This window comes from Molothrus ater, chromosome 1 (assembly GCF_012460135.2).
Source record: "Molothrus ater isolate BHLD 08-10-18 breed brown headed cowbird chromosome 1, BPBGC_Mater_1.1, whole genome shotgun sequence".
Lineage (NCBI taxonomy): Eukaryota > Metazoa > Chordata > Aves > Passeriformes > Icteridae > Molothrus > Molothrus ater.
In genome coordinates this window covers 133,835,694-133,858,682 of record NC_050478.2, presented here as the reverse complement: position 1 = coordinate 133,858,682, position 22,989 = coordinate 133,835,694, and the positions used below count along the sequence as shown (strand labels likewise).

At 38.5% G+C, this 22,989-nt stretch overlaps 1 protein-coding gene across 1 annotated transcript; it reads right to left on the bottom strand.

The window, feature by feature from the left end:
• Positions 1-3,189: 3,189 nt before the first annotated feature.
• On the bottom strand, positions 3,190-21,329 carry CALB1 (calbindin 1). The gene is made up of 11 exons (XM_036406775.2): positions 21,137-21,329; positions 20,776-20,852; positions 16,246-16,320; positions 11,565-11,648; positions 11,420-11,476; positions 8,408-8,485; positions 6,092-6,147; positions 5,954-5,993; positions 5,813-5,866; positions 5,609-5,680; positions 3,190-5,192 (listed from the first exon to the last, which is right to left on the bottom strand). The coding sequence occupies exons 1-11, from the start codon at positions 21,216-21,218 to the stop codon at positions 5,079-5,081; spliced, it is 789 nt and encodes a 262-aa protein (XP_036262668.1). The 5' UTR covers positions 21,219-21,329; the 3' UTR covers positions 3,190-5,078.
• Positions 21,330-22,989: the final 1,660 nt, after the last annotated feature.

The window sequence follows — 22,989 nt, the reverse complement described above, 5'->3', positions numbered from 1 at the left end:
AAAAAAAGTATTGCTTTGTGGCAAAATCATTTTATGAAGTTGGATGGACAGGATCGTGGAGAAATGAGTCAGAAAAGGTGATGGTGTATATTGGAGATTGCAACAGGAGTCAGTAGGGGTGCAGAGGCAATTTAATTTTCATGAGTCACAAGGATGTTTCCCTAAAATCCAAATACCTTTTTAAAAATGACTTTTGCATGGTCCATCAGTGGAAGGTGGTGTAGCTTCCATGAACTCAACTTGGAAACACCCACAAAGAGGATTCATTGTTTGTTTTCAACTGAAAAGTATGTCTTGTCTGCTTAATTAAATCTTTAAATTACCCTTTTTATTTCTGCTGGTGATTTACTGTCTTTGGAACCTGTTAAAATTTATTAGATTAATTCAGTGCTGCAAAAGTGTTATTGTGCTATAGTAGAGGCTTATCAACAAGTTATGAAAATCATTTAAGATTGCAAATGAGAGAAATCTATTGTATTTCCTCTTCATTATGATACCAGAACTGCTGTCAGTCTTTAGTTCTCCTAGTTCTGGGAACTCTCTCCTCTTTAATGTTTTAAATACTGTTGAAAATATTTCTTCCATTTCCCAAGTTGAGGATTGCTTTACAAACAGAAGATGATACTGTTTGAGGGAACTGTGAGTGCCTAGCTGTCCGTACTGGCTTCCAAATTCATGTGAACTGCTCATTTTTATTTTCTTTTTTTCCCCATACTGATAACATATAATTAAAGACACTGAACTGCAAGAAACTTTGTACCATTGTCTTCCTCCAATATAACATCTTGTGTTGCAACTGCTAAATAAGTAGTGCCACTTGAACAAAGGTAACCCCACAGTCTTTTAATATGCAATAAAATAAAATAGTCTTTGGGATTTGAGTGCACTGACCTCCTTTTAGTTGCTGAAGAACAACTTCAATTGATTTCATAGGGAATTGGAGGTGCTCAACACTTCAGAAAATCAGGCCGTGTATATTCAGGTGCCCAAGTATGTATTCTGTATCTTTTCAAAACCACGGTAAGTAGGAGTGGATTTCAGTTGCCCTCCATAACCAGGGGCTATAACCATGATTCTGATGAGGGCTTAGTAAAAATCAGAAAAAGCATACTTTATGTAAAGAAACACAGCCTTAACTGAGATTTAAGGGGAGTTTAGCAGCAGTGTGTATGTATTTTATTCATTGATGAGGTTCATTTTGCATAAAAGTGCTGATGACTGTCAGCACCCCGGTCTGTATTAGACATTTGCCCATGGAATATAGTGTTTAGAAATTTCATCAGCTTGTGTGGGTAATATTGTTGAAGGTGGATAACTAAGTTCTAAACAGGGAAGATTAGATCAGTGCTATAATACTGCACATGAACTGTTGATGACAGAACAGTGAAGCAGTGAACAAAAGAAAGCCAATGTATTTGCTTCAAGGGCTGTGTTCAATCCTGATTAAGTTGTTGGTGGAAATTCACATGGTGTTCTCCAGAATGGTTAGCTGGGCAGCGTTAATGGTCCCTGAGGTGCCCTGGTGTGTTGTGGTTTGTTCTATGTTCGTTCCGTTTTCCCCTCAGTTGTTGTGTTAATGGTTCTGCCCGGAAGTTCCAGTACATGTCAATCTCTGTACCCCTCCCACGTTGTCATGGTTTCCCCAATGTATCTCGTGTGTTCCCCTCCCCTGGCTGCCTGCCTGTCACCCAGCACCCCTGCCTCTTTTTCCAGAAGCTTCTGGCTAGGGTGTTGGGTGATTGGTTCAGGGGCCAGGGCCCCACCCGCAACTGTCTCCCGTTGGCTCCTCACCACTGTCAGTCTTCAATGTAACTTCTGTACCCCTCTCTTGATTTGTTGTTCTAAACCCCGCCCGCTCCCTATATAACCTGAGGCTTTTCCCTGCCTCGGGGCTCCGGACTTCAGCTCCCAGACCCGTCACCTTCCCTTCCAATAAATCTCCTTTCCCAAGAAGCCGTGAGTCGCCCTTTCTTCAGCGTCCTGCAGCTTTGGAGTTCTCTACCTGCGGCCACCTGCCTTCAAGCGCAACACCGCTTGGGCACAGGGCCTGGGTTTCGCGCCTAGGCAGTGCTCGACTGGCTGGAGGCTGGCTGGACATTGCTGCTCTAGCCTGGGCATTCTATATCACCCGGCCGCTGCTCCACTGGTGGACAGTGCTGTGGGCCTAGGTGGAAGCAGGCACTCACTCTGGCTGACCTGGTACTGTTAAGGTTTACTTCTGTCAGCAAACACTGCATTTATAATGCCAAGGCTTTGAAGGGCCTCATCATTACTACTGTTATTTTTCTTTCAGTTTGCTGGTTTGTGCTCTAAAATGTCTAGAAGGTCACCTTCTTTGATTTGACTACCTAGTGCTACATTAAGTTTTAATCTGTACATATTTAAACTAGAATGGGCTAAAATATTTTACAGCATACTTGTAATTTGTAGGACAGTGAGTTTTGGTATTTGTTAGCTTGAGTGTTTCTTTGTGTGTTTATTGTAGTAGATTAAGTATTTATAGACAGCAAAATGGTTAATAGCTTCAGTAAAGGGGATCCCAAGTAGCTCTGTCTCAGTTTCTGTGTTTAGCTGGAATATGGCATATCTGAACTACATCATGTAAATAATCTTCGTACATGCTACGATTTTTCTTTGGTCACCAGATGTCTACCAGAAGGAAGAAGTCTTCCCTATCATTACCTCTCTTGTAATTATGCCTTGTTCTGCCCCAACCCTGACATTTAAAAATCAGTCTGCCCAGGAGTGATTTAGAGTTTAAAACCAGGGGGTATTACAGCAGTTTTGTCTTAGCCGTACTTGTCACAATTTGCTTTGCACTGACAGTAGGCACCTTTGCTAGAACTGGGGTTCTGAACTGCTGCCTTTTAATCCAAGTTTTATTTAAGAGAAATAACTGCAGGAAACACCCTGCCTGTGAGTGACTGAGACCTGCTTTCTGCATTGCGTCCTGCAGCAGAGCCAGCTGGTGGGCAGCAGCAGTAGCACAAGGGTGACTTCAGAACGGGTTTGTGACAGTTACCTTTACTTATGTTCAGGAAGACAGATTTCAATTTCTGTGGTGACTGTCAAAACACTTTAAAAGCTTCATCTCTCACTGTAATGATGTAGCAAACATATTTTTACACACAAGGTTTGGGGCTTTTTTCTTTATACTTTTAAAATGTTAAAATAAGGCAAAATCCAGGATTTCAAGTGGACAATATGAACAATATCAATCATTTATTGTACTGATAGGCAGATTCACTTTTCCTTTACTTCATGTACACAATTGTATTTCACATTGCATAGAGAAAAGAGGAGACAAGCAGGTAAGACATTAAATCACTGTGCATGGAGTGGGAGTAAAACAGTGAGAATGAACTGGCTTAACCTTATTTTAGTTTTTTGTGTGGTTTTTATTCCCAGCAAGACCCCGTTCAGTACCACCTACCCCTTAACTTTCTGAGGCTCAGGCTGGAGGGAGCCCAAGGCCATCAGGCCTTTCCTGAAATGGTACTTAGTTGCTTGAGTTCACTGAGGAATTCAAGGATTCATTTCATTGGGAGTTCATTGACTGTAATCTTGAAGGACTGAGCCTCATTGTTTGAGACACATTTCAAATAAAATGCATTTGCTTCCATATGTTAAATAAGACACAGAAGTGCATCTGAGAAGTTGTGTATAGCTAATCTGCTAACCTGGAATTGCTTCCAAAGCAGTTGTACATGGAGGCAGCATAGGTTTATTGGCATTAATAGACACCCCAGTTTCCTTCCTTATCCAGTACTTACTGGGAGCGGTGGCCTGGACATTCATGAAGTTGTCTGGCATAAAATTGGTGTAAAGTAAAAAGGGAGCCAGGCCCAAAAAAACCCCAAGGATGCAAGAAGATAGGGCTGCTTCATAGTATAGTTCCCATTTAAAAAATACATCTCTAATATAATAAAAAGCAGAGCCCACAATGTAAACTAAATTACTAAATTGTTATAAAATCTGTATTATTTTTTTCTTCATTTAATGTCAAATTTTAATGCTAGTGAGATAGACTAATAATTCAGTGTAAGATCCAAGGAGGCACATTTTTTAAAATAGTCAGTTTGTCCTTTACATGGTACAGATACAAGAATCCAGGAGATACACAAACTAGACACCAATAATCTTAGGATATTAAATTTAATTATAGATTACACAGAATATGATGTAAAAACAGCAATTTACTAGAATAATTATAACCTGCAAAATGTGAAAATAGTTTAGAAAATGGATTGTCATATTCTCTGACACAGCAATAGTCATGAAAGGTACACTTATAATATCATATGTTAATCTGTGTATTAACTATACTACCTGTCATTTAGCCAGGATTTCAAGACAGATTAAAGGCATTTATTTCTGAAGTGCCTATGTTTAAATTCAGTAAAACAGCTAGATTGAGAACACTATATTTTTATCAACTACTGCATGGAGATCTATTCCAGATAAATGCTTTGTCTATATGCTATGAATTCGCAATGAGAAGAGTAATTGTAAGACTGCAGAGAATACAGACCTGTAAGTGGAAGGTTTAACAACTCAAAATATTTCTTAGTGCCTTATTAAATTTTTGAAATCAGACATGCCAATGTCTCTTTCCTATTTCAGACCTAGATCATATTTAATCTGAATTAATGTTTCATATTTAAAAATCCCACATTTATTTGTTTTGGGAAAGATATGTGTTTATGTGTCGATCTTTTTGTCAAGTAGTTTAACAAGAAATGTCGCAAGTGTCAAAGGATATGATGACCACAACAATGTCAGCAGGTTTAATTTTTCTCCAGCTGTGTTTATGAAAGCAAAAACCCAACCAAAACCAACCCTGACATATTTAGTTTCTTTTTGAATATATAGACTGGCCCAAACACTGACATTCTCTTTATCAATCTTATTGTTACAAAAACTGTACATTACAAACAGTATAGAAACAAACTGAAAGGAATGTGCCACACATCCTGGCTAATTTTCTATATGCAGTTTAAAAATACAGCCTACTCCCTTATAGTGCACAGTTATTGTGTAGAGTACATCACTAGTTAAGTGGACATGATAGAAGAGCTCTAGTTTTCCTCAGCACAGAGAATAAGAGCCAATTCTGCTCGGTAAAGCTTTCCTCCATCAGACAAGGCCATGATGCTTTTCTTGTATGTTGCAAGGTTGGTAATGTCTAGTTCCTATTTAAAGAACAGATAATGCTTTATAATCCTGTTTAGTTATCAGCATGAACAAGTTTACTTCCAATGGCAGGAAATGAGAAAAAATCTCAGGTATTCTCAGCCTGTCCAACAGTAACACACTAAAATGTTTTTTATTTATTTGTATGTTATCCATTATATGATAGCCATGTGTTAGCTTGCTGCTAGCTGGTGTCTCAGAAGCAAGCAAGCTCTTGACAATGTAACTGTGTAATCACAACTTCCTTAGTTCAGGATTTACACTGCTATTATTTCCACCACAATTTTTAGTTGTACTTTGACTTCAGGAATTATGACTTAGAAGCTCTATATTTATCTTATTAGGGTGGATTAAAACGTCCTTAAAATCCAAATTAAATCTAATCTCTAAGGGGAAAGAAGCCCTCTAGGATTACCTTTTTGTTCTTTTCACAGAGATCCTTCAGTAGGGCATCAAGTTCATTTTCATCTATATAGCCATTGCCATCCTGAAAAATACCATTAAAGATAAGTTTAAACGTTTATTTTTAATTCCAGAGGTTATGGCTAGTTCTTCACCAATTCAGAAAATAAGTGCCAATAAACTACACCATTAATAAAAACATCTTTTAAAGACTTACTTGATCATACATCTCAAAGGCATTATTGAATTCTTTTGCACACATTTTGACACCCTAAATGCCAAAAGGAAAACAAACCCATTAATGACACCAGTTATGTGTGATTGTAACAGGTTACCTGAAGAATGTGAATATTCATACCTGAAATTTAATAAGAAAATTTTCCTGTACAGGGAGCAGTCTTTGGAGAGAAAAAAAAACAAAGGTCAAAATATTTAACTGTTCCCATTACAGCACTTGGTATATGATATTTGTTGTGAAAAGAAACAGAAGACATACCTGGCCAGTTCAGTAAGCTCCAATTTTCCATCATTGTTTGCATCAAACATCCTGAGCTGAAAGAATATATATATTTAATATATCAATCAAAATTAATCAACCTAATGAAGAAAACACTAATTTGGAAAACTTAAATCCAATTAACTTTGTCCTGAAATGATGTCCCCAGGTCACATTTGCTGTGTAATGCGTTTATTTTAAGTACTGACTAAGTAATTTATAGTAAATAATTCTACTGCAAAATCTTGATAAGAAAGCAGCTGAGCAATTCTGATTAACCTGCAATAAGGTAGGTCTTAGCCTGCCTACACTGCTGAATGAATTTCCTGTATGAGAAATGGTGCATGTTATTATTTATAAATGAGAGGAGTGTTGATGTGATAACATTTTACTTTTGACTTCATGGCGTGATTGGGTAATAGAATCATTATTCTCTATTCATAAAGATGTAAAACTGTTGGGTTAAGTGCAATAGAATCCAAGGCAATCAATTCCCAAGAAAGAAAAGAATTGACATTTCATTCAATTGAATAGGTCTAACTATTTAAGTAAAGACAGTATTTTTTTACTGTGAAATATTAAAAAAAAAAGTGAACAGATGTTGCAGATGATCCTATTTTCTTGATGGTATGAAAATAGGAAAATAAATCTCTCCAAATAAGCATAATTAAATTATAGTAATAACTATGTTAATATGAGTTCACAAAATAAGTTGTTATTATTATTTCTAATAATTTTAATAGCTCTACTATTAAAGTGTTTTCCTTTGAGGCCTTGAAAGAATGAATTCCTGCCATTTGACAGGCACAAACAGCTTATAATAGCTGTTAGAAGTAGATGAAGATATTGTTCCTGCTTTTCCAGTATTTAAGTCTGTATAGTTCCATTTTTCTACTGTTGAACATTATATTGCACTTGCTGTGCAATAAAAGTCACAAAAGCAGCAGACTACAAGGCATTGTATTGAAAGCACCACCACCCACACTGCATCCCATCACCTTCAATTCCAGTAATTTGAGATGTCATTTATAGGTAAGAGGAAAAGCAACATCCTGTACCAAGGTATATACATAAACATACATCCTTTTAAAGAGGGAGCTAATGTGAGGCAATGAAAAAAAGGCCTAATTTCATTTTGTTAATACACAATAAATGATAAAGGATACCAGAAAAAAGTGACCAATTCTAAGAACATTTATTTCTATACAACACCGTGGTTCCTTTTAACACTTCCTTCCTTTACATAAAAGCATCTGCCTTGTGTGCATTTCCCAGGAAAACAGATTTGCATTTGAGGGAGGTAAGCAGAGGCAGCTGTGAAGTAAACTTATTTTGTATTTTGATGAGTTAGTGGCTGGCTCTGCCTGCCAGCAGCTGCGCAGGACTGTGTGTTTTTTTATTATCCTTCTGTTTTCTGCAGAGACAATTGCAGAGCTGGGCTTATTTTTTTCTCTTTTAACTAAACTCTTTGTCAATGTGTGTCTCTTCAGAGGCCAGAACTTATAGCACACTTTAGGATGGAGGTCAAAAAGCTCCCTGAATGAAAATGTTATCTTCAGCAGTAAAGGAACAGTGACAATTCTATGTAAATGGTTTATACTGGTACAATGAACCAGCAGACTTTTTCTAGAAGAAACACAAGTTTTTTTCAGCCAGTCTTAAGCCAGTTTGAGGCCTAGTGCATCTACCTAGCATATTTTTGATTGTTACAAGTATTTTAGGATGAAAACAAGCTGGTAAAACAAAAAATGTGGATTTATACATTTCCTGAAGACCAGAATTCTGTCTTTTTTTCTTGAAAAGCCCATGAAGAAGCCAGTACTAGTCCTTACCATGGAGTGCCATAGCAATGGATGGATGGATTGTTCAAAGGATGGGATGACTAAGGAAGCAACAGTTTTGCTATAGTGTTTATCTAAAATATCAACTATCTTCCTTAAAGCAAGGGGAGAAAGAGTGAGGTATTTGTAAATTTAAGGAAGCCATCATGCAGTGATATCTTTTAAGACAAGAGACAGACACAGCTCTGAAAGAATGCAAAATATAGAAAGTAACACCAAATTAATTTGATCAAAGCAATATAATTATGACAAGAACAATTTTGCTCCTATGAAATGTGAAGACTGTTGGTTTTACAGCTAACAGCACACGGGAGCAAACCAGGGAAAACACAATGGCTTGGCATGATACTATATAAATACCAAGAAGGTTAAAAATTTCTGGACTTCTCTTTTTGAGCAGTACTGCCCATTAACCCATTATGGGCAGTTATTGAGTAACTTCCCATTAACCCATTATGCTTTTAAATAAACTTACCATTATTTCTGTGTATTCCGTTAGCTTTGAGTCTTCAATTTGCTTATTTGCTTTCTGTAATAAATCTTTCAAGAAGCTCTGTTAAAATAAATAGAATTTATTTTGAATTTTTATCTACAGTGTAAAATGTCTGACTTGCTAACTTCAGATTAAAGTATTGGGAAATACTATTTTACTTCCACTTTAGTATTTACTACTGCAGTGCCAAATAAGTAGGAAAAAATATTTATTAACAGCTAAGAGTATATGTTTCTTTTAGTAAGTTCAAGTATATTGCATTTTATTTGGAAAAAGTAACTAATAAATCTTCCTGCATTGTATGCCATTTGTTGTATTGTGAATTTGGAAAGAAGTTTGGCTTTTAAGTGTACTGCTTCTAAATATGCACTATCAGTAAACTAAACTAATTAACCTTGGGTCTCCTTGAAACTTGTATGCCTAATCACTTCTTGCAGAATCTGAACAATTTTAAAGAAAAGATCAATGATTAATTGAGTTTTGTCCTTGCCTATGGCATTACCTGATGCTAGAAGCGAACATTGCTTCTTCCTACTTTGTATTTTAAATGTGTGCAGCCAATTTAATTGCATTTTTGAATGAGAATTTGATGTCACATGACTTGAAACACAAGCCATTTTCACTTTAAAAAATAAGATGGTTTCCACCCATTCAGTGTTTAAAATTTCTGTACTCGATCTGTGACATTCAAAACAAGGAAGATACTAAATTGTAAAGCAAGGGCATTACAAGACCTGATGAAGGACCTAATTTCTGTCATCTGTTGGAGTGTCATTATCCTTGCAGAATTTTTGGCCACATTTCAAGACAGAAAATGGGAGAGCTTATAGGAAAATATACTTGTATTCCTGGACCTGAATGCAACCATGTCAATACTGGTATGACTAACACTCCCTATAGTTCATACAGCCTGGCCCCCTCCAGGCTGAAGGCCCTTCCTGGTAGCTTGTATAATGAAGAACACGACTGAAATGTTGTGAATGGATACTACAGAAACATGTCTAATATTTAATCTTGTGTGCTTCAATGGAAAATAGAACTGGAAGGGAAATTAAAAGGCTATTCAGTCCATGTCTCAATAAAGGATTCTATCTATCTAAACTTCCTGAATTAGTCTCTGATCTGAGCTATTGCCAAACCTTTCCTAAATATAGGCAGTGATGAAGAGTCTGCCTCCCCCTTACACAACATATTCTACTGTCATTACTATTGTTAGAAAGTTTTCTTGATTTTTTAGCTTAAATTTCACTTACAAAGTTGTAAGTGGGTGTACACCTCCCATAGCAAATACTTTAAAATGTTTAGGCTTGCCAAGAAATACTGATCTAAAAATAAAACTGGACATTTATGTCTTATTTTCAGTGTTAAAATGACCTCTTTCTCTGAGGCAAATGAAACCTCCCAGCACAAGAGAGATGAACCATTAGAGATGCAGTTTAAATGTCTTCATTCTTCAGATGGCCCTCAATCAACCCTGCCTTTTAAAATCTATTTTAAAATATAGCAGTCAGCAGGCATCATCTAACAGCTGGAGAGTTCTCAAGTGCTACCTTTTCCTGATCCTGCAACTTTAAAAACTGGTCTGGTGCAACCAGTCAGCAGAAGAATGGGCTTGTCTGCCTGAGCGTTACCCTAAGCTTAGATCCTCAGCAAATGTCACACAGATATCAAACTCAAAAGAGAAAGGGAAAAGGAAAAAAAGATGTGAATTTTCTGTGATGGATTTCTTTTCTGAGCAGAAGAACAGTAAAGATTTTGAACAGTTTGATCTCCTGGTGCTTTATTTAAAACTTACATCACTCTTCTTTATGCCACATATGGACAAAATAGTCCAAATTAGATGGATAAACACAGATAGTTCTCTTGATATGAATTGCTTTGACTCCTTTGAATGTAAAGCTACAATAATGAATCAAATGCAGTTGAACTGTGGAAGATGGCACCTTTCTACTCAGAAAGCTGCTGTATATGAGCATCTCTGCTATGAAGAAAGGCAGAGGGAATTGGGACGCTTAAGCTTGGAGAAGAGGAGCTTCAGGAGAACATCATCAAAGTATATAAAAACTTCAAGAGAGGGTGCAAAGAGGATGGAGCTAGGCTACTGACAGGACCAGAGGCAATGGTCACAAAGTGAAACACAAAATGTTCCTTCTGAGCATCAGGAAATATATTTTCACTGCAATGATGACACAGCACTGGCACAGGTTGCCCATGGAGGCTGCAGAGTCTTCATTCTTGATGACATGCAAAGGCCATCTGAAAAAGGTCCTGGGCAACTGGCTCTGGGTGGTATTGCTTGAGCAGAGGGGTTGGACCAGATGACCTCCTGAGGTTCCCAACAACTACCCTGTGACTCTGTGACACTAACTCAGCATTGACAAATTGGTGTTGGTTGTATGACTAGGGAAATGAAATCACTCTTTTTTCAAGATTTCTTAACTGTGCAAGGCCGAGATGGCTAAGGGAGTAACCTTGATTCTGCTCTTATTTGTGCATATTAAACCAAGCAGAGGCAGCACAATACCACGTGTGTTAGTCTAGCAGTATTAGTTAGGAAATTGCAGGGTTATGTAGTACTTGAGACAGCATCAACTGTTCAGCAGCACAGTGATTAATAGTAGTGATGCTCTTAAGAAAAAACACAACAAAGCAGTTCTTTTCCCTAAGAGGCCAAAAAAGATAACCAATATAGCTGACAGAGACTCCTCTTGCTTTCTTAATCTTTCTTACTTCTAAGCTACCTAGTACCCTAAGTCATTTGATACCAGCACTGATCTGAATTAAAACATGGCTTAAAAAACATTGATCAGATTAGAGTTTCACTTTAAATAATTTACTGGTGATAAAAACATCAGCTAGTTGTATTGCATTTTTTGTCATGTTTGAAATGCAAAAACATGCACAGTTGGCTATCTGAAGAAAGAGATAGCAGCACAGGCTGTAATCCAACACCTGTTCTCATGTTGTGCATGCTCATAGAGGATACTGGTTTACCTTAAGTTCCTCAGAATCAATGAAGCCACTGTGGTCGCTGTCATATTTCCTCCAGGTCTGCAATCAGAATGGGAATGCTTTAATGATATGTTTATGGCAAGCAGGTCTTTGATGGTTTTGTAACAGACAACTTTTCACGCTGTACCTGCATGAAATCTTCACTTGACTTTAGCTGCTGGCATCTGAAGAACAACAGGAAATTCTCTTCCGTTGGCAATACCTGAGCAAGCTGTAAGAGAATTTAAGAAAGAATGAATTTTGGCTCTTCATCAGGCCAGCTGAGCCTGTAATAGAGTATGAATATTTTTTAAATTGTGGGGAATTCTTTGTGCTCATACTGCTGCTGCTGTATTGTGGCCCACTTGGAAGCTTCATGCTGCTAGCTGCAGTGTTTGGAAGGTGCCTCTGAAAGGCTTCTGGCCTGCAGCTTTGTCATAGCCATCAAGGTCAAACAGAGCTTGAGGTCTGAGAGGAGGGAGTGAGGTAGCACTTTACCAAAAGGATAGCTGGGGAAAGGGGAAAAAAATTCACCCCTGCAGAATTGGAATCTGTATTAAAATCCATTGAATCATCACGAAGGGAAAGCATAACACAAGGATTCACAGAGGGTAAGTGTGAAGGACCATGAATTAGAAAACAGAAATATAGACTACTCAGATACCAAGGAAGAGCAAGAAAGAAAGGAACGCTGACATGAAGAACATGTGTGTAATGTAAATGGTTAAATATAAGGAAAAGCCAGGAGAAAAAACCCTGGAAAACAGGGAGGGTAAGGGATGGCAGTTCTCATTTGTCAGTTACAGAGACATGTTAAAAAAGAGCTATAAATAAAAGAAAGAAATCAAGAGGGCTTTTAGCCTTGCAAAACCGGGGATGGTTCTTCCAATGCCTCTTCTCTACAAAAAGCTTTTTAAAAATCAGACATTATTGTACTGATTATTGAAAATGTTCATTTACTATAACTCAATTTTGGCAAGTGACAAATGTAGAAGATGGAAAGTATGCTGTATAATTTAATGTAAATTCATTATTTGTTTTTAACAAAAGCCCAATTTTTTTTTCTGTTCTCAAAATGTATGAAATATGTTTTGATTAAAAAAAACTTTTTACTTGAAGAATAGACCAGCTGTGCTTACTATGGAGAAAATGGAGGAAGACAGATTTCTTAGCTGCATTCTTTTATGTAAAATGACATCTGCAGACTTTCTGGAGTCCCATCTTAAAATTTTGATTCAAATTTTTGTTTTTCTGTCTTCGTTTCACACCCTCAAATCTTTTGTTCTGCCTATTTCAGTGCTATTGCCTAATTGCTGAGGCTTTCTTATTGGGAACCAGCAGAGCTATAACTGACTTCAGCTCTCACCTCACAGACACAACAAAGTTATGGAGACATATCTCTTGTTTCTCTAAAATCATATGTGCAGGAATCAGTTAAATTCTTTCATTGTTGGTACAGCTGAAAAGACACATCAGAGCACTCTCCTTACCGAAATGGCGCAGCTGATGACAGGCTGTCAGGCCCATCAGAACCTTCTGAGTGCTTTTGCTAAGTGGCTGAACATGAAATCAAAATCAACCCAAGAAATGCATTTTTGTCAGCAGCTTTCAAAACCTTCTCCATCATAAATAGAATATACACGTATAGGTGAGTATATATTTACGTGTACGCAATAGCTAAATGTGTCTAAGTTCTGATTTATGAAAAAATGTCTTATTTCTCTCATGACAGAAAGGCTTTGATTTTTAGAGTATGCTCCTATTTAACAGCAAATGTTGAATGGAAGAACTATTCAGAATAAAAAAGATAGTTTGGGTAAAGTGACTGATTATAACAATGGGAAAGGGTTTGCTTGTGTGGAAAATATAAATAAGATGTCGTTCAATGACATAGCTAACTCCTGTGAATTTTGCAAGGGCACCATAAAATAGTAACTGTCCAAAGGATCATTAACAGCTTATTAGCAGTATGAAACTGTAATTGAGGCACAGAATATATTACCTCTGAAAGAAAATTACCTTATTTTAAGCTATACCTCTCACCCTCTGAAAGTCTCAGGGGAAAGCATTAAATTTCTTTTTGTGGAAAACTCTGCAGTATTAAAGGGATGAGTAGATTGTGTGGAAACTGGTTCAACTTCCCAGTCCCAGTTTTATACCACTACCAAGAAGAAAGATGAAAACCTGGTGCTATTTTAAGTGATGACTTTTTTGTGGGGATAAGCATAGGGGGACTTTGTGAGCATCGTTGAGTAAGAGCGCAGACAACTGCAAGTGTGTGTATGGCAGCAATAGTAGTTTAGTGAGCCTTGAGCTTTGCTGCTTTTATGGAGAAGGTGGGTTATCTCTGGATCACAAATAATAGAGGACAACTACAAAACCTGAGACTGGTTTGACTCTTCTCTGGTCAGCTGCAGGCTGAGGTGTGTCTTTATAGGCTACCTAGCAGAAAAAAACCTCTCAGTACCTAAACCAATATCAGAACTATTTTCTTGACATTGTTCTCTAAGTAAATTCCACTGATATTTAATGCTATTTAAAATGCCTTTTGCCTGATAGCATGAATTTGCTTTTTAAAATCTCATAATAGAGCATGGGAGTACAAAGAATATTTTAGGCTAATAAGTAGTCGATTTTTTGGCAGCAGTAATCTTCAAATAATTTGAATGTGAAATTGCTGCAGCTCTGAGTTTTGAAACCTTGGGTTTCACAGCCACATTTTAGTAAAAGCATTGGTCTCAATGAGTACAAAAGGTGAATTAGAGGTCTCTTACACAATGGAAAGAAAGTGGGCAGGTCAGGCTCTGCCTTTAGCTGGAGGACACTGGATAATAGCCAGCAAACTAACTGCAGTGTGCTTGCAAAGACAGAATCAACACTTGATCTGAGCTGAAAATCCACTTTTTCCTCTATGAAGCCACCCAGGCCTCCTCTTTATCTCAGTCAACAGACCTTTCCTGAAAGCTCATTATTGGCTAGCACATTCTTTGTCAAATGCTGGGTGTCCATTTTGAGGGCCAGGAGTCTGAATGGCTTTACGTAAGTTTTCTTGAACAGCGTCCACACAGCTTTCAGAAAAAGCTATTTGATGTACACGTAAATGGGAACAATCTGGAATTACTGGATAATTTTTTTAATATAAGGAAGAGAGTCAAATCCAAGTACCAACTTTAATATCATACTGCTCGGCACGTACCACACATTTCATGAGTCCCATCAGCAGTTTCCAAATCAAGCTTCATGCTGATGTAAGAGAAACAAAATACAGCTATTGGGTTTGGAAACTGCTATATTAAGGGAGAAAGTCCCTTCAGCCGCTGAACTCCATACTATCACTATTCAGTTGCTTCCGTGAATGCTGAGCATGCTTGGCTCTTCACTGGGGGTGGTGAGCCATATCAGACCCTATTGGATTTGCTCATCTTCCCTCATTAAGTCAGAATCAGAAATAGAATTTGAAAGGTAAAACTTCCAGTTATCTTTTCTAAGTGAAGAAGTACAGTCTTTTTCAGGCACTGTTCACACCTTCTTCTTGCATCAGTGCTGGCTCCACAGATATTCAAAAAGACTAATTTAAATAAAATTCTTCAATAACAAATAAATTAGTATTTGTTAGTCTAAAACAAAAAGAGTTGTTATACCTCTTTCTAGATGCAAAGTTATTTGATCAATTCTAAGTATTGTTAAATAATGCACTTTTAAAAATCAATTATGGCTGCAAGTGAAGCAAATTGCTCACATTTCTGTGGCAGCTTAGTCATAATTACATATGCCTTTAAACAAGTATATAAAATTCAGATATATGATAGAAAAGATATCTTGAAATTATCTATTGTATCAGCAGTGATACTTTCTATTGACTTCTACACATTCTATTCAGTCCTCAGTTTTAAAATTAGATGCTGACCCAAAGGTGGTCACTGTAGAAATTTTGCAGGCCTGGCTTGTTTCCAGCTGTTTTTTAATTAGCTCTCTAGGTCAGATTTCTTATTATCAGGAAAAAATACAGAATCATTTAATAATAAAACCGCAGTCTCACTGCACTCAGAGTGACATAAATGAGTCGTTGATTTAAGCTCAGAGAAGTGAATTCTCAAACTGTAACCCTATAACCCAACAAACTCTCTTTTTTGAATTGCAGTGCTGAAGAGTGAAATTCAGAGAAAACACAATGGTTCCCTGCTTCCTATCAAGTTGTCTAAGTTATACAATTGTTGAGCAGCTGTATGAGGAGAACCTGGTTATCTTCTGCCTCTTCAGAAAATGGGAGTAAGGCATGTGAGAATTTTCTGCTTGCAGTTCTGTTAAAGTTCAAGAAAGGAAATCCTAAGAAATTCATTCTTAGCCATAATTAACATGCTGACTTACTTGGGTTAAATATTTGGGGTTTTTTTTAGAATAGACTACATACAGTGACTGCCCTATTAACTTCACTCAGATGTTATCACTATTAGGAATGGTGACAGAGCATGAGTTCAAAATCACAGGTAGCACTACATCACATTACTTCTTATCAAATTACCTTTTTAATTTAAATTTCTGAAATAGAACTTTATTCTGCTTTGTAGAAAACTTAAATTGCTATTGATGCTTATTTGTATTGAATGAAGAGAGAAAAGTTAAATGACTTATGGTGAAGTGTCTGGAATGTGGCAAGGAATACATTACTTGTAAATGAAAAAGTTTCATTAGTGAAAAATAAAAAGATCTTAAGGGCAAGGAAGAAATATTCTGTGTATCTAAAAATCGAAAGTATTGGCATGTTATGCTCACATTGCTCTGTGCTAAATATATTTTCTTCAAGTCAAGTTACAAAGTAACTGTCTTACCTCAACTATGCCTATTTTTCCATCAGTAGATTTCCCGTATTGGTCCACAAAAGCTTTCATTTCAGGAGTTAAATCCTACAAAGTTACAATGATAGAATCATTACTTTAAAATACAATAAACATATATAAACATACTTGAATAATCTATTATTTGCCAAATAATATACCACCTTTAATGAAGTATTCACACATTGCAGCTAGACTCATCAAGTTTAAATGAATTTTTTTTTCATTTTACTTCCTAGGGAATTCTATTATAGCCAGTGTGAATGATTGACATCTAAATGCTTAGAATGTTATTTTCATTTACAGAATGAAAAAAATATAAAGACAGATGTGTTGGAAGACGTGTCTAACAGTTCCTTTGTTTGAGATGGTGACAGTGAAGTTCATAAGCAATTATTACTGCATTTTCTCAGTTTTCATTTTTAAATTAGTAACTTGAAGGCAGTGCAGAATCTTTCAAAATAAGGAAAAAATTTCATATAATACATCTGAACACCAAAATAGTCTTTCCACGTCTTTGAGTGGATTTTTCCTGAACAATGGATGCTATTTTAGTCTTAAAATCTCATCACAATATCATATTTTTCACTGTTTAGTATTTGGTTATCATGGAAACAGAGTCAAAATGTCACTGCTTCAAAGTAGAAAGGGAGATTTAGTCAGGAGAAAACCTTAAGCAGTACCTTTAATCTGACAGAATAAACCATCATTGTTGTCCATATAAATTATGGTCCCTCTATACATCTGTCTTCTAAAGACTATTCTCATTCTAGGCTACGGCAAAAAGTGCCAGCCTTAGGGTAAATATCTAAGTATTTGATTTCACACTTCAACTTGACCTGCATTTCTTTGACATGAGATGTCATCAACCTTCAATACTGATTAAACTTTTAATTTTCATTGTATTTCTTAGAGGTGGAAGCTAGTGAAACCATTCAGCAAGAATAGGGTTGCAGTTATATTGAAACAATGGACAATTCTACAGTTATAGATGAAGTTATGTCAGACTTTGGAAATTAAAGGTTTAGTTGTTTTAATAGATCTGATTATATAGGACCTAAGTGATTTTCTCACTGGAGACACGGGGACTCTCAGCTGTACAAAGTCCATTGTAGCTTGTCCCAAATTTCACCTGCCACAGCTAACTAAAATGTCAGTTCCTTGTGGCTGATACAGCCACGGCCTAGTATCCTATTTCTGTCAAAGTCATCCATAGCAAGTTAGTAATTTGCCGTGCCTTTAATTAGAGATGTGGTTATTAATACAATGGACTTCAAAGTCACCTTTCATCTATGATCCCATAGTGGGGACAAGTTTGCTTAGCAGATAGAATGGAGAATTAGACACTTGGATTTTAATTAGTCCTGGTTAAATATTTTACTAATCTTTCTAATAGCAGCTCTGCAGTGCTGGACAATGTCCAGCCATTGAAAGAGGCACAGTTGATTACAGGTTAAACAAACCAGGAAACTTATCCTCTAGTTCATTATTCAGAAATTATGGTGAGGTTTTTTGGTGTTCACTCAACCTGCTCATGAGCTGCTTGAAGAGTTATTTGAGTTATGTTATTCAAATAAATATTTTTGGTCAAAAAAATTGCCTAAACTTAACCAAGTCTAGTCCTAAACCTGATACAAATGCAGTGCTCAATTTTTGAAATAAAGAAACCAGCCCTTCATGCCTTAATCAGACACCTCAGAAAAGATACTTTTCCAAGAAGTGGAAAAAAATTAGCTTTTTCTGAGACCATTTGACAATGTAAGGATAATTGGCACTACAACACTGACATAATTGTACTCATAAATAACATACTTCTGTGCAGAAATATTGTCATTATCTATACAGGCAGGGAAAGTTAAAAACAGATGTGGAATAGCTCAGACAAGACCCACCTATTGGCACTTTATCAACCTCTGCACTGGTCACTTATTCCCCAGGGTTTCTTTTGGCACTTGGCACTCCCAAATAGAGAATGTATTGCATAAATGTGGGTCACAATAAACAGAAACTATGTTGATACACTTTTGTGGCTTTTATCTTTAAAAAATAGTTCATTTAGCACGGCTGAAGTTATACCAGATAAATTCAGTATCTACCATAACGCATGAAAAAAAAGGCCTAATGTTTCCAAAGCCCAAGCACTAAACCTTCTGAGTAGACATTCCCCCCTTCCAGGGGGGCTAGCCTGAATCAAGCTGCATGCCACTTCTCTGTCTGAGAAAAAAGCAGCTGTGAAAGTACAGGCTTACTGAGTGGATTAATGCAAGGATTAGCATCAGAACATAATTAGAACAGTTCTGCAGTTGGGAAGAATATTGGAAAATATTAAACCATCCTATTCAATGACAGCATCAATGTGATTCTTTAATGCATATGGCATGACTGATGTAAAATCCAGCTATGAAGAATGCATAATTGAATATTTCAAAAATAGTGAGCAGAAGAGCGACCTGAAATGCAGAAGTTAATGATGACAAAGAAGCTTTGGGGTGTTAAAAGAAGGACAGACAAGGAAATGACATATAGCCTACACTAGTTTCTCAATGTGTCCCTCCTGGCAAAAGAATAGATATTCAAAGATACTGAATTAGTGTCCCATGAGACAAGAAATGAACTAATGAGATGCTTGTTTAGCAAATGAGCCTTCAAGTGCAAGAACCAGGTTAGATTTGAAACCTAAGATGACATATAGCTGTACTCCAGAGCCCACAGAGCAGGTGCTGAATTTGGTTTTGCTACTGTAGATTGCTCTTTCCAGCAGAACACTCCAAAGCTAGGTTTGAATCAGAGAAATGGGACAGAAAAACCTAAACATCTGAGCATTTTTAAAATACAGTGTCAGATACTGTCAGGAGTTATTTTAAAAAAACCCATATACGTTATAACATTTGTAGCAGATAAGAATAATCCTGCAAGGGTTTCCATGTTGCTTTGAGTAGGCTATGTTTTTAAGAGATCCACACTTGCTTTGAGAGAGAATAGATCCTGACCTTAAAATTATGAATATTTTTTACCTTGAGCCTCTAATCAATTTTTAACTACTCAATAATATATTAGCATTTCTACTAACAATGGCATTTATACTAAATATAAAAAGGCTTCAATATCTTCTTTCTAGTGAGCAAACTTCAGTTTCCGGCACTTTAGCATAGAAGAGAGATTTGTTCTGTTGCAGTACTTGAAATGTATCAAAGTTGTTTAATCTTTTCTGTGAAAAAAAAAAAATAGACCTTTTCCTTCTAAAACACCCACACTGATTTTCCAATTTTGTGTTTTGTTTTGAATTTTTAAACTTCAATTTTGCTTTATTTCATTTTTAATTTTAGTTTGAACTTACACTCAGGAAAATGAGAGCCTACACCAACATCTCTTGTCAGAATTAACTGCTACCTAGACTGCAGTCACATTAGAGGCATTGCTGAGGGACAGATTTTCATATGTGTAAAGTTTGTGCTCATACAACTTATATGATACAACTTTCCACAAAACCAATTAAGGTTCATATAAATTATTTTTTTCTGAATTTAGGTCTAAAATATATAGGAACTTTCAAAGCAAAGTCAATTATTGAAAAGCTATTTCTCAATTTGGAGGCATTCTTATTAGAAAGTGTAATCTATTTTCTCCATGCACACATCATCACTTAAATTATTTCTTTTTCTGTTTTTTCAGAATTCTTTTAGCATAGATTCACTTAGACTGATTCTATTAAGTTATATATTGGGCTTTGATGCTAAAAGTGGCTGTATTTTTACACAGAATCTTTAATTTCTTTCTTTCTCCCTTTTCCTTTCCCTCCCTCCATGGGTATCGTTTGGAAGAAATTAATAATAATTTTTTCAATAACTCATACACAGATGTGTTTTGACAACACTTTCAAGAACTTCGCTGTCTCTCTGAGCCATTTAAACAGCCAGGATTTGGCACTCATACTCCTGGTGAAGAGCAATAAGTGTTTAGGAGTCATCTGCAGATCTATTTAGTGACCACCAAGGGGCAGAAACGCATTTCAGCCCGTGCTGCCCATTAGGTGAGAAATTAAGAGTCCAACTACCCTGAAGTGATGGGTATTTTTCATCCTTCTCGTTTTTTTTTTTTTTTGGTGCGAGAGTGTCTCTCCCCCTGACCCCGCTAGTTTTAATGAGTACATATTTGGACCAGATCAGATTAATTGCCGTGGGATAAGGTCCCATCCAGGACAGAAAGACAGCATCCATACATTTCTTGACTTTTCTTTTTCAGCACTGTCAGAAGTATCAGCTTGTAGCCTCGCAAGGTACGAGCGGGAGCCGCTCATCAGTGAGGCGGACCCTGGTACCCTGGTTTCACCTTTCCAAACCAGACGATTTATCGGATTTGCAACCTGCTCATTCCTAACCAAGCTATTTCCCTTTGCCCGGTGCGGCAGGTGCGTGAACCGCGGGATGGCAAGAGAGAACACAAGGAACCGGGGCACTGGAGTTTGCTCAAGAAAACTCTTCTTTCCCGAAGAAGACGGAAAAGTGGGGCGAAACATTAACCTACCAAGCCTGCCTTCTTCCGTGCCTGCTGCAGCTCCTGGATGAAGTTTTGTAGCTCCTTCCCGTCCATGAACCCATTGCCTGAATGAACAACAGAAAGAGTTACGGCTGCCGTCACCGCTCCCTCCAAACTCTCTCCGTTCTCCAGCGCCGGCAGGGGAGTCTCCGACCCGGCTGCTCCCTCCCGGCGAGCGGCTCCCCCGCGCCTCTCCCGGCACCGGCCCCGCTCCCGATGGCTCCGGGGCTGCGGCGGCGGGCGGGGACCGGGCCGCTCCGGGCGGGCAGCGCTGCTGTCCCCCCAGCCTCCCGCGGGCTCGCCCCCCGCGCCCCCCGCGCCCCCGCCGCCCCGGAGGGAAAGGAGTCACCGTCGGAGTCGTAGTGGTGCCAGATCTCGAAGAACTGGGCGGCCGAGATCTCCACGCCCTGCAGGTGGGTCTCCGCCGTCATGGTGGGCGCGGGGCGGCGCGGGGGGTGGGGGGCGCTGTCCGCGGTCCTGACTCGCCTCCGACCGCGGCCGGCGCGCAACCACAGCGGCGGCTCCGACGGCTCCTCCCGCCGCCGCCCCGCCGAGGGCTATTTATGAGGCCGTCCCGGCCGGGCCACTCCCCCCGGCGCTGCCCTCCCTCTCCGAGGGCCCCAGCGCGCCCTCCCCGCCCTGCGCGGGGGGGCCGGGGTCTCCCGACGGCGGCACCTCGGCCGGGGCCGGCCCGGCGGCGGAGCCCTCGGGAACCGACACCCCGCGACGTGGGAGGGGTGTGCGGGTGCCGAGCGAGCAGCCCCGAGCAGAGGGAGCAGCGCTGAACGACCCACTTAGGAGTTACTGCGCACCCCTTGTGCGGAGAGCATGCCCATGAGACGTGGGGACGGAGGGTGAGCACAGCCTCCCAGTTTAGCCGTGGGTTTCCTTGTGGAAGAGGGTCCTGAATTTAGAGCGTGGCTTGCAGCATCTCAGGATGTCCCGGTACAAAAAAAAAAAAAAAACAAAAACAATCGTTTGGGGCACCATGTAGGCTGCAAGGAACCCGTTATTCATTGGTCCATCCCCAGTCCAGAGCTGCAGACAGTTTTTCAGAGGTGATCTCTGAAGAGACGCAACCCTTTACCTGATACTCCTTCTGAGATATAATGGGATCTTGAGATACCCATATTGAGACAGCCTAGAAACAGTGCCGAGGCAAGAGGGACACTACCACAGTCTGCTCTGACTGAGCAAGAGCTTCTTTTTCATATATTAGCTTTGGAGCCTTGCTCTCTTATAAGCCGTGAGTTAGAGGAAGGGAACAGAGCAGCCTATAAAAATCTTCCTTTTGCAGTGGGGAAACATGGTGCTGTGCTGGTAATACTGACCGAGTCCCTTTTGGGATGATTAATTTTAGTCATTAGGGCTACTTGGATACTCTGAGGCACTGAAACTGCCTTTCTCCTTCCAGCAGCATCCTTCAGATACTATGCTGAGTTACGATGGTTTGATGGTCAAGATGACTGGCTGATAGGACACTGGCAAATGCAGTAGGTAGTACAGTAAAGATGAGAGATGCAAACAGCTGGGAAACCCAGAAATCTCCATGTGTTAAGTGATTGGTAGGGCAAAAGTATGTTAAGACTCACAAATAGCATGAGCATAAAAAAATAGCAGGATAATGCAGAAGACAGCAAAATGCCAATGGGGATGGATAACCCATCAAGATGAGAGGGGGATGTTTAGTTAAAGACTGACATGTTGTGAGAGGGATTTCGGTAGATTGGGTGGCTGAAATCTTGTATGCATTATGGAACAAGATGTGGACATAGTGATTAAGAAATCATGAGACCTTATACTTGATTCCTTCCATCTTTCCATTCTCCTGTTTCTCCACCTGTTATGTGCAGCCCTCTCTCCTGCTGGTACTGCTGTTTGGCTGTGAGTTGTACAAAAGATGCACCAGGTTGGCCTGTGTTTTTTTAGCTACTGAACAAAGCAGCAGCTAAGAGAAAAGACACAAGAAACTGATTATTAATCTCTTCAGTTCAAAATATTTGTATTCGTGAAAAATGTTTAGACTAGTTTTGCCATCACAGATACCCATTATACTTCCAAAAGCGCTGAAGAAATTTTAACATTTTCTTACAATCAGGCTCTGGGTTTTACCGTGTAAAAAAGAAATAAATAATTGAGACTGGACCAATTTCCCATCTAGGAACTACTTTTCAGGCATGGCTTTCTCAGAGAAGGAGACTT